Genomic DNA, 12,779 nt, shown 5'->3' with positions numbered 1-12,779 from the left:
AACCCCTACCTCTATTAATCACAGATCTGTTCTCTTTTTCTATGATTTTGAGGGTTGGTTTGTTTTAGTTAATACATATAAGTGAGATCCTATAATATCTGTCTTTGTCTGACTTTATTTCACTTAGCATAATGCCCTCAAGTTTCATCCATGCTGTTGCAAATGGCAAGATTTCCTCCTTTCTGGCTGAATAGTATCCCATTGCACATATATACCACCATTTTTTTTTAATCCATTGATTGGTTTATAGACAGTCCCATATCTTAGCTATTATAAATAATGCTGCTATGAACACGAGGGTGCAAATATGTTTTCAAGTTAGTGGTTTCATTTCCTTCGAATATATTCCCAGAAATGGAATTGCTGGCTCACACGGTAGTTCTATTTTTAATGTTTTGAGGATCCTTCATAACGTCTTCTATAGTGGCTGTACCATTATATAATTCTGCCAACAATGCACCAGGGTTTCCTTTCCTCCATATCCTTCCTAGCATTTATTATCTTTTGTCTTTTTGATGATGACCATTCTAACAGGCGTGGGGTGATACCTCCTGGTGGCTTTGACTTATATTTCCCTAACGACTAGTGCTGCTGAGCATCTTTTCATGTACCTGTTGGCCATTTTTATGTCTTCCTTGGAGCTAAGTCTGTTCAGATTCTTTGCTCATTTGTTATTCTCATTATTTGTTTCCTTGCTACTGAATTGTAGGAGTTCCTTAAATATTTTGGATATTAAACCCTATTCAGAAATATGACTTACAAATATTTTCTCCATTCCATAGGTTGACTTTTATTTGTTGCTTTTGTTTTTATTTTTGCTTTGTTATGTGGAAGCTTTTTAGTTTGATGTAGTCCCACTTGTTTATTTTTTTGTCACTTGTGCCTTTGGTGACATATCCCAGAAGTGATTGCAAAGATCAATATTAGGGAGTGTTTTCCCTGTTTTCTTCTAGGCACTTTATAGTTTCAGGTCTTACATTTAAATCTTTAATCCATTTTGAGTTACTTTTTGCAAGTGGTGTGAAATAGAGGTCCAATTTTATCCTTTTGCATGTGAATATCCAGTATTCTCAACATCATTTATTAAAGAATACCTTTCCCTAGCCAGCCATTAGTTAATGCTACTTTTTTCCGAGAGAAACTTACCCTTTTAAAAACTCTGGCTGTTTCAAAATTTCTTTCTTTATCTTTTATATTAAACTATTTAATTATGAAATTCCTGGGTATGGTTTTCTTGATTTCTCTTTCATGGAGTTTATTGAACTTCCTGAATCTTTGGGTTGATGTCCTTCAGTTTTGGAAAACTATTGGCCATCATGTTTTTAAATATTGATTCTGGCTCATTTTCTCTCTCTCTCTCTTCCTCCCTTAATCCTTCTGAGAATACAATTACATATATGTTAAATCATTTGATTGTGTTCTACCATTTGATTGTATTTACACTGTTCTGTACTTGCTTTTGTTTTTTCATTGTTTTTCTCTGTGTACTACAAGTTGGATATAATTTTATTGAATTTTATTTAAGACCACTAATTCTGTTCGCTATTTAACACATACAGTGAGTTCTTAATTTCAAACGCTGCACTCACAAATTCAATGATTCACATTTTAAATATATTTAAATCCTTTGTTAAAATTCTCCATCTTTCATGCTTTTTAAAATGTTTTTTACAATGATTATTTTAAAGCCTACATCTAAAGTATTATCTATTGCTTCTATTGACAGTTTTTCCCCTTAGTTATTGGTCACATTTTTCTGCTTCACGTCTCATAATTTTTAAATGTATGCTGGATATGTTGCCCTAATAAATAGAGATTGACCTTGGTATTATTTTCCTAAGAAGGTTAGCCCTTTCTTCTGCTAAAGAAATATGGTAAGGGACTAATCACCTCAATTTGTGCAGAAACTAAGTTGGGTCAGGGCTGGAGATAAGGTTTTGTTAAGCTCAGTACACACCTGATTTAAAATGGGAGGGGGGGGCTATGCCTATTATGTTTGTGTTTCAGGCTCTCTTCCAATGGGACTTCTCCTGTAGGTTCTTCAAGACTGCAGACTTCACTGCCTTTCATCGCTCTCCTCAGCTACTCACCCTGTTCAAGCACTCAGTAAATATTCCATAGGAAGAAATGGCTGTGTGTTTCAGGTTCCTCTAAATTCGAATCCAGTTGGATTCTCTTTCTCTTAGAGGTCTCTCTCTCTCTGCATATTTCAAATGTAATCAGCTTGTGCCCAGCCCTACCGAATGCTCACAGACAGAAAATCTTCTCCAGATTCAGGTTTCTCATTTCTTTAAAAATATGAGTTTGCAAAATTAATTCTGATGTTATTTTCAACTTATTTAGTGGAATATATGGCTTATTTTTATGTATTACATTTTACTTAGTAATGGAAGTCATCCATTTTTATTATAATTTACTATATTGTAGGCCTACTTGCAAATATTTTAAAACATTCATATATAATTGTGAGCAGATAAAACTTCTCTGAACTTTTCAGTGCTCTTGCAAAAAAAATTTAATCCCCTGACACACAAAAAGTGTATATGATATAGAGATAGAGAATATTTGCTTTCACTTCTGCCAGAAATATTTTATCTTCACATTCAATGAGAATTAGATCTGTCGCCATTTGTCTAGTTAATTGATTTGATCCAAAAGGATAATTAAACTTCTCTTATCTCCCCAAGAGGGCCAAAGAGTCAAAGACCAGACAAGGTCTAAATTCATCCCATGGTGCCAGGAGTACTAGAACATTATCTCCCTTGGTATTTATATGTTAAAAGGGATGAAGTTCGGCATTTACAGACATTATCTGTGTTTATCTGGCCCTCAGAAAGACATACTTATATTCCTAAGGGTAAGGGTAAGAACACAAGACCCTTTCTATCCCATCTTAATGGATTTTTTTTCTCTCCTTGCAAGAAAGGAGGAGGCTGCCTGTCTCTTATATAGATAGATGGAGAAAATCCCCTGTTCTCTATCCCTCATTTATGAGGTTTCAGGTGCTACCTGTATGGAAAACGTTGTTGCCTCTTATCACTGCCAGAGTAAAGTGTGAGGACCCATGTGGTGACATGTGGCTGTTGATCTGGATGTGAGCATCAGTTAAGTACTCTTTTCTTCTGGCCCAAGTTCTTTAATTCAAATGGGATAACATCTCAGACCCTTCATACTTCTTGGCAAAACAGTAGTACTAGTTAAGGATTTCATATTTTAATTAAACCAAACGTTAATTTTTATGTAAAATGAAAACTATTTTAGTTACTTGAGTAAATTTTTCCTGAATGCACACATTAATGTTATTCATTCACTCATTCAACAAGTATTGTGCATATTCCCAATATGTACCAGGCACTTTGCTTTGTCCTTTGGACAGAGTGGTAAATAAGGCCAATATGATACTGGCCCAAGATGATGATACAGTTAAGTGGAGAAAAAGATCAACCAAAATGTGCAACTTAATAAAATATGGTAATTTTTAGTCTGATTCTCATCCTTACTACTGACATTAAACAATTATCTAAAAGAGTTACAACAGAAAGAAATCCTGCCTGTGTGCCCATGAAATAAAGTTTTCTTTGAAATTTTTTGACAGGTAGTAAGTTCAGAATTGATAGTAATTGCAACAAAAATAATTTAAAAGGATAGTATAGTATACATATATGTGTTGGATATATAAGAGTGAGTAAGTTAGTGTATGTGCATGTGTGTATATGTCTGTGTGTACACTACCCATGAGGCTCCAGGGTGGAAATGATGAGGTTGAAGGTGAGAGGGTCACAGAAAGTTCTCTTGTGCACTTCCATTCATGGGTACTCCATAAACAGCTATGAGGTGTTATACGCTACAAACTGTTGTGAATTCAGTATCTTAATCAAAGAATTTGGTTTTGCCTCTAAATATTATATTATGAAATTGAATAACTGTTTAAACTCATTTAGTAGAAATCCCATACAGAAACTTAACTGTAGGCATTCAAAAAACATATCCCCTCCATAAACTATGAATTTTAACTATTGAGCATTCATGTTAATTACTGGCTACTGCAAGCTTCATCCTTATGAAGATAATGATATTTAAGAAAGCTCAGTTCAAATACAAAGAAGCATCATTCTATTTAAAAGCAAAATACCTCCATGTATCAACAAGATAGATATAAGGGGTAACCACATATTTGGGTGATTGATTTTTGTGAGTGCCTTGTGAAGAAATCTAATTATCAAGAGTCACCCTGATGAGTTTCACTCCTAATAGTTAATGTTTTATAAGTTATAATATGCTCTCTACTGCATATATTCAAATGCAAATTTCATAATGAATATCATTACCTATTCATTCTATTTCTGCTTTTTTGCAGAAATTAAAACTAAAATTAAAATATACATAACATAAGGACCTGGGACAATTCACCGAAGTTCATTGTAATTAACTGAATATTTGAGGTAATATGTTCCAGTCTTCTTTAAACTTTTTCTTACATTTAACTTTCTATAATTTTTTAGACTAGACATTGTTTCTTTCTCAGTGAAGAAACATGTATGTCATAATTGGCAAGAACAAAAATAAAACACTTTACCAGTAGGAAATATTATGTTTACATAAAATATCAATATGTATAATTGATTATAACATTACAAAGCCATCATCCATAGCAAAAAAAAAAAAAAATGAAAGAACACAAAACTGACATATGAGAGAAGTCTAACCATTAATACAGCTGATAACAAAATGTTTTCCTGGTGATTCTCACTTTGAAAAAAAATACTGATTCTTCATTTATAATTTAAAATAAGAGGAGTAGAGAAAAACTATTACTATAATATAAATGATATAAAAATATAATGATTTTTCTGCTGGAGGAAATACCATTATTACAAATAATATTACAGTGACTTAGGAAAGGACTAACACAAATCAGGAAGTAGAGGCTCAGATGATTCTAAAATACTCACTTCGCAGTAGAAAGTCAGTTGGATAGAGTTACATACCCAGAATTTTTCTTTCTGCCCTTGTGCTCCTTTCAGTGTTCCCCATCTACAAATAATAATAAAAAACATTGGCATGGTTAAAAATGATTGATTTGAATTTTGATAAAATGTAAATTATTGCCAGAATTTTATCTTTTCTATTTTCCTTATGGCCTCATCCTGGTTTACTATGGAATTGTCATCATAGCCCGACAAAAATGTGCCTGTGCAGTTTTCTTTTTGACCATAATGTTATTTACTTGCTCAGAATATACTCATTTAGGGGCGCCTGGGTGGCTCAGTCGTTAAGCGTCTGCCTTCGGCTCAGGTCATGGTCCCGGGGTCCTGGGATCGAGCCCCGCATCGGGCTCTCGGCTCTGCGGGGAGCCTGCTTCTCCCTCTCCCACTCCCCCTGCTTATGTTCCCTCATTCGCTGTGTCTCTTTCTGTCAAATAAATAAATAAATAAAATCTTTAAAAAAAAAAAAAGAATATACTCATTTATGTCCAAATTGATTAAAGTCAAATTCATTTATCAAAGAAGATAAATTCTAGGACAACTGAGGTATGGAGGTTTTAAAGTACTTAAAGATGTCTCCCCTCTTTACATCTGGCCCTCTGAAACTCTACCCTACATGGTGTAAACTAAAAATCTCCAAGACTACTGATAACCATAATAGAAATACAGATAACAGTTGTAGATCAAAGAATTTATGTGAAAATATATATATGTGTATATTATTTCAAAAAATAGCTATGTGCCTAATGTGAGATTTCTGTTTACACATGTATGTATGGAAATCAAATCTTTTACTCCTATAACTGGTCCATTTTCAATGTAGCATATAACAATCCAAAAAGAATCCAAACTTACAATAGCTCATGTTTTCTCTAGACTAAACCCAGTGAGGGAGATGTTAGTAACATATTCTATTTACTAATAAAATAACAAGACTTGTTTAAGAACATAGAGTGGGAGATGTTGGGCCTGGACTCCAAATCCTATGTTCTTCTTCATCTTACATTTCTCTCTTGTAAATATCCAGTCCCCAACTGCAGTGTGTCCTGAACAGCAACAGTTTTATGTGGAGAAAGCATATAGACTACCACTTTCATGTGCTGTGATGGATTGTGAGAATACAATTCTGCCCACATATCGCCCCACCAATCCCAGTATCCCTCTCTATAACAAACATTCCTTGGAGCGGGGGGGAGGGGGGGGGATTCTTGAAAGAAATGCAAATTCACTCAAATATTTTCAACATGTCCATTTGGTAGAAAGCTGTTCTTAGTAGGTACAGAATAAAATGATAGCACCATGGCACAGAGATATTGTCTAAAGAAGGCAGGTTTGTGGTAGAGATCTTGGGGGCATTCAAGAAAATATTTTAATGCATATAGATCCTTTGGCACAAAGGGAGGGAAGAAAAAAATGATGTGGAAAATGGGATAATCCTGAAAAAAACAACTTTTCTTTCTCTTATTCCCGGTAGAGGCTAGGAGTGGTGATTGCAAGGCTTCCCATCTCTCTCTTGGTTTTCTGCTACACACAGGAATAGTAGACTGGAATATTTTAAGGTTTCAAATATTCTGGGCAGCTTAATGTGTAAGTTCAATCAAGTTTAATTTTGAAAACCATTCTGCAGTTTTATAATTATATTTACATCCTTGTAACTTTTCTACAAAAAGCTATTATCACCATTGACAAAAATTACCATTCACAATAAGTGCTCCCAAATCTTCAAAGGTCATTATGTACTTCAGGTAGTAGGTCATATCTGAAACTTTGAGTTGCTCATTTTCTACTCATTTATCATGACTCTCACAACAATTTCAAAAAGCCTTTCCCGCAATCAAATTTCCTTTTAGGTGGTCCGGCTACTAGTTACTTTAGCTATTTACATAAAACACAAGAGTAAATCAAAAGTATCTAAGGAAACATTCAACTCCAAAATAAAGCAGGCAGGAGAGGAATCCCATATCTGAGATTCCACCAAATACATGAGAAGTTCAGGGCAGTTTTGCTTGAGGCACTAATGAGCCTCCTAAGAAAGAATGGCTAATCAAAAAAGAATTATCCAACAGAACAAGCTTGATCCAGCAACTAAGCCGAGATCAAAAGACAGGAGGAGCAACTGAGAGGATAATTCTCTCATTCACATCTATCCACACTGGACTTAACTAAGTTTAGAGCTGGGGGGAAGGGCCAGACTTGTTATAAAAACCTGATAGAGCTATTTTACTAAAAACTATATATTGTATAAAACCCACTAATGACACTCAAATAGAGAGCAATACCAAGTTTCTTTCCCCTTCTGTAAGATCTTTCTGACTTCCTGTGCTCCAATGCACTGAGGATGGTGCATGGGAAGACAGGAGTATTCAACAGAGGGAATGGAAAAGACATACAAGAAAAATGCACCAGGAGTTGAGTACTGCATTTACTGTTAAGTCCTTTTCAGATACCCCTAGGCACTCTCAAAAATATTGAGACACTGGGGGCATGAAGATCCACAGTCGCATATGGGGTCCAGATTTAGCAAAACAATGACTATACATAATTCCATTACTAACAGATCAGAGACTAAATTTAAGGAAACAGAACATTTTCTCACAAAGGAGAAGAGACTTCAGAATGTATTCGTTTGTCTTATTCCCATATTAACAAATAAATTAAAAGTGAAATAAACTACTTAATTTGAAGACATCTAAAAAATACAAACTATCATTTTTACCACTGTTCAATCACCTATTTTTTCATATGTTCCTGTACATTTTGTTAAGATTACTTAAGTAATATTTTCAATGATATAATAGACAGCAATAATTCTTATTTTGCAAATCTATCAACTTTTTGGAGTCGCTATAAGTTTCAGGAAACACTACTGTTCATTATAACTTTAACCTTTATGGAAACACATTTCTAACCTAGAGAGAATGCCAGCATTCAGATTATTACAAACATTCTCAAAATGGACAGAAAAACAAATCAAGTCTTTAAATAGAGGTGAGAGAGGAAGAAGAAAAGAAGTCCACTGAGGTTGAGAGTTTCAGAGACTAGAATGTTATAAACAAAGGATACTAACCTTGACACAAAACTCAGATAAAAAGGAGATAGCACACCTCACCAAGGAAGCTATTGTGCCGTTCCCTATGTTATACAGCCTCTATGTCAAATGACAGGCAAGGTCCATCCATCACAGGATCTAATGTTTGCACTGCAAATTTCCATTATCTTTTCTCACCTGTATCATTTTAGACAGTTGCTAAGATGGTAATCAGCCCCTAAAGTCACAGTGGGGTATTGCAGAGAAATAAACCTGTGGGTTGCTTTCTAAATATCCCATGCTTTCTGAAAGACTGGGAAAAAATCACTTTGCCCTAGGTGATTTCCCACTGGTATCATTGCAAATTCATGTAACTAAAACGTTTAACTGGTACAAAAAAGGAAGACTACTTATATTGCTTGCTTATGGGAGAGAGTTCTTCTTTTCTTGATCTATGAAGGGCATTTTCATATATATAGGTATATATATATATATATATTCCTGAATTATGGTACTAGACTTTGACTTGCCTTTATACCAGTAGGCTGAATATTCTAGAAACAGGTATATATTTCCACAAATATCCTCTTGTAAGTCAATGGCTGTCTTTGGGGACATAAGGAACTTCATTATATTCATATATATTCTAAACGTAACTATTTACACTCTTTCTTCCTTCACTTATACATCTTCATTTTAAGGACTATTCATAAACATTTCTTTAGAAAGACCAGGACCATAACCTTACTCTGTTGAGATTGTTTCCTTAACCCTGCTAATTTGAAACCAATTATACAATAGGATCACAAGTTTGAAAGACCTTGATAGTGGCTATCTTGCTTCAAGAAATTCTACTTCATATGAACTTTATACTGTTCTTTTGAATTTTTTTCTAACTCATTAAGTTAAATTGTTTCAATTATTTAAGACCTATTAATACTTATTTTAATCTCAAAATTTCATGACACCTGGGAAAATGCTGGTATTGAAAAAATCTGGGCAGCTCTCATACCACATTCCCTGAGGATGCCTGAGAACTGAGGTTTCCCGATGCTGAGTCTATGTTTACATCTCTCACTTCAAACGTGATCATTTAAGCTCTTCCTTCTGGATGGGCCTCATATGCCTACTTTTAGGTAGTTCTGGAAATACTACTCTTTTGCAGAACATCAAGAGTCTTTCCGGAGAGACCATCAATTCTGCAGGGTAAAGCATCAAAACCCATTCAAGGATGTTGTAAGATTTTGTATTACTAAGGTTATGGATATCTTTACGCATGTCCTTTTTTTTTTTTTTTTAGATTTTTATTTATTTATTTGACAGAGAGAGACACAGCGAGAGAGGGAATACAAGCAGGGGGAGTGGGAGAGGGAGAAGCAGGCTTCCCACGGAGCAGGGAGCCCAACATGGGGCTCAATCCCAGGACCCTGGGATCATGACCTGAGCCGAAGGGAGATGCTTAACAACTGAGCCACCCAGGCGCCCCACGCAAGTCCTCTTTTAAAAGGATGTTGTTCTTTTCAGATAACAGTGCTAATTAATACTAGAATTATGAAAAGCATATCTTAATCTATTTCTAGATACCAAAATTAATTGGAACTGAGTAACTACTTTGCACAGGATTTTAAATCATAAGTGCTGTTGTTGTTTCTTCCTTGGTTTTGGTTGATTTTGTGCTTCAGGTGTGTATATTCAGTAGTGGTCACATTAGATATGGTAAATGAGAGAGAACTGAAGATATGACTTTCTTAAGGTAATATTTATATTCCCATAAATATCTCTTTCAAAAGAAAAAAAAAAAAGCACAGAATCTCTGTGTACTTCATCCACTTATTTCAGCCTTTATCCAGAAAACTTGTTTAGTACAAAGAAGATATATCTTTTGCCTTCAAGAAGCTGACAATTTAATGAGAGTGATTAAATTGTTTAAATTATTTAATTAAATTATTTAATTTAATTACTTAATTTAGTCTTAAATTACTTAAAAATCATTAATACTTCTTTTCTCTCAAAATTCAGTGACACCTGAGAAAATGCTGTATTGGAAAATTTGGGCAGCCACTGTACCACATTCCCTGAGGATGCCTGAGAATGGATGGTTCCCTATAGTGAGTGACAAATATATCTAATGGGAGTGAAATGAAAAACAAACGGGTATAAAAATAATTTGAAGCTGCCCAAGAAATAATTTGAATCCATAATTGCTACTTTTGTAAAAGCATGTTTTAAAATTTTCTATGGGTTACAGACAAAGAAATTAACTATCTGTAGAGGGCAAAGGTGACTGACTCCCTTCCCAGAATTGAGTAGAAATTCTTCAGGTACAAATGAAAGTATAGAATTTTAGGCACAATAAGTGCAAAGTCACAAGAGAGCTGGTAAAACTTCATCTTATTCTAAGCCTATTCTAAGAATAGCACCTGGTCTTGTGGGACTGGAGAAGAGTGAAGGGAGTAGCAGGAAAAAAAAAAAAGAAAGAAAGAAAAGAAAAGAAAAGAAAAGCAGATTGGGCTCAGGCCATAAAGAGCATCCATAGCCACCAACCTTGGCACTTAGAAAGTTGGTGATAAAGAGTCATTCAAATATGGTAATGCCATGATCCAGACAGTCTTTCAGAGAGACAACTCTGGTGTTTGCGTGAGGGAGAGATTCCAGGGGAAGGAGATTGAAAGCATGAGATAAATGTAGGTCATTAAAGCAAGAAATAATGAAATTCTGAAGAAGAATGTAAGACCCAGAAAAGAAATCTTGTTTATTCTTTTAATGCCTGTATCTCCAACACCTAGAATAGTGACTAAGACATTCATAGTCAACCCTAAATATATATTTGTTGAGCAAGTGAATTGAACTATACTGGCAGCAAGTGAATTAAATGAACAGGAGGACACAGATTTGAGAGCTATTTTGGAGGTAAAAATGATGGAGGGTATTATGCTAAGCGAATAAGTCGGTCAGAGAAAGACAAATACCATATGATTTCATGTGGAATTTAAGAATCAAAACAAATGACCATAGGGGAAAAAAAGAGACAGGAAAACCAAGAAACAGACTCTTAACCATGGAGAACAAACTGAGGGTTACCAGAAGGGAGGTGTGTGGGGGGATGGGTGAAGCAGATGATGGGGATGAAAGAGTACACTTGTCATGATGAGCACTGGGTGATGTATGAAGTGTTGAATCTCTAAATTGTACACCCGAAAATATTACATCATATGTTAACCAACTGGAATTTTAATAAAAACTTTAAAAAAAAAAAAGTGATGGAATTTGTTGGCCAAGTAGAAAGGGAGAAGAAAGAGTCAAGGTTAACTCTAGGATTTTTTGAATGAATAGGTGCCTCCAAAGTGGTGTTATTTGTAGTGCACTTCACATTACATAGAGATGTGTTCCCAACGATCAGGTTGATGTGTTATTGCCTAAGACTGTAATTACAGAGTGGCTTCATCTACTTTTGAGTTCTCTCTACTGATAATGGTTTTGCATATTAACCTTTAAATTCATTACTTTTCAGGGTTTCTGACAGGTAAAATACTGTAAGAACCAAGAAAAGCTGATTATTATTATTATTTTTTTTAAAGATTTTATTTATTTGACAGAGAGATAGAAGAGCACAAGCAGAGGGAGTGGCAGAGGGAGAGGGAGAAGCAGGCTCTGCACTGAGCAGGGAACCCGATGCGGTACTCGATCCCAGGACCCTGAGATCATGACCTGAGCCGAAGGCAGACGCTTAACCATCTGAGCCACCCAGGCGCCCCTAGAAAAGCTGATTATTAAAAGAAATTGTGAAAGAGCCTTTCTACAGATTGAGGAATTGCTCTGTGATGAGAATAATTACCTCCTAACTCACATGTCAAGATCACATTTGCTTAAGAATCAAGTTCTTTAAAGCAGATCTCACATTATCTAAGAATCTGGAGTTACAAGGAGAAAAAAAAAAGTTTTATTTTATATTGATGGTAGGTGTAATACACTAGCAGAATCATCTAGACCACAATGTTTCAGTGGGCCTGACAATTTACCACTTCTGGGATCCCAGCATGTGCCCAATAGACTAACAAAAGGAATTCAAACCCATGTTTTCTGGGCAGACCAATTCTGTATTAGTGAATATAGATCCACACAGATAAAAAATAAAGTTTCTCAACAGTGGACATGTAAAGAAATCTTACAGCCTAATAGAACAGGAAATTTAGGAGGAAAACAAGGAACAAATATATAAGAGAGCTTGATATGGAACTCCAACTCTTATTAAAGAAATGAAAGTCAGATAGGATACAGGTATAAAGAAACCACCAGATGAGCCTCAAGCCAATAACAATGATAGGACTACTCTGGATATACGATTTTGCTTTTAAAGGTGAGATTGCAGATAGACTCTCAGCTCCCTTTACACAAAGATTTGAAAGATCAGTGCAGCAAGAATGAGGCAAAGATAAGCAGGGTCTTGTTGCCTTATGAATGTTCTCCCAGAGACACTTAGTAACTTCATTCAAAAAATGCTCAGGCCTAGTGAGTGTGGCAGTGTTGAATAGGATAGAGAGCTCTAGAAGGTGCTAATTAATGCTAGATCAAAGATGAAAGAAAATAGACTGGGGGAGAAGTAAAATAAAATGAGGGCATTCCCCATCTCCCTTCATTTTCCACTGAAGCAAAATGTAAATCAAGTCAGGGTTTACTCAACTTAAGATCAGGTACTTTTATTGATATGTTCTGCCAAGGGGTTACCAATTTTGTCATAGTTTGGAGAAGCATATGGTGATTTGTGA

At 35.1% G+C, this 12,779-nt stretch overlaps 1 protein-coding gene across 1 annotated transcript in view; it reads right to left on the bottom strand.

The window, feature by feature from the left end:
* The window catches only part of TINAG (tubulointerstitial nephritis antigen), an 88,947-nt gene that overhangs the window by 10,582 nt on the left and 65,586 nt on the right, over window positions 1-12,779 (bottom strand). The window contains exon 10 of the mRNA XM_064597025.1: window positions 4,989-5,034. Coding sequence (XP_064453095.1) covers window positions 4,989-5,034 — 46 coding nt within the window. The remainder of the gene's footprint in view (window positions 1-4,988; window positions 5,035-12,779) is intronic.

Source organism: Mirounga angustirostris, unplaced genomic scaffold, assembly GCF_029215605.1.
Source record: "Mirounga angustirostris isolate CCGP_5_RB_7025 unplaced genomic scaffold, mMirAng1.0.hap1 SCAF_8, whole genome shotgun sequence".
NCBI classification, from domain to species: Eukaryota; Metazoa; Chordata; class Mammalia; order Carnivora; family Phocidae; genus Mirounga; species Mirounga angustirostris.
Note: the sequence above shows the minus strand (reverse complement) of the source record. Positions and strands in the feature narration are given on the sequence as shown.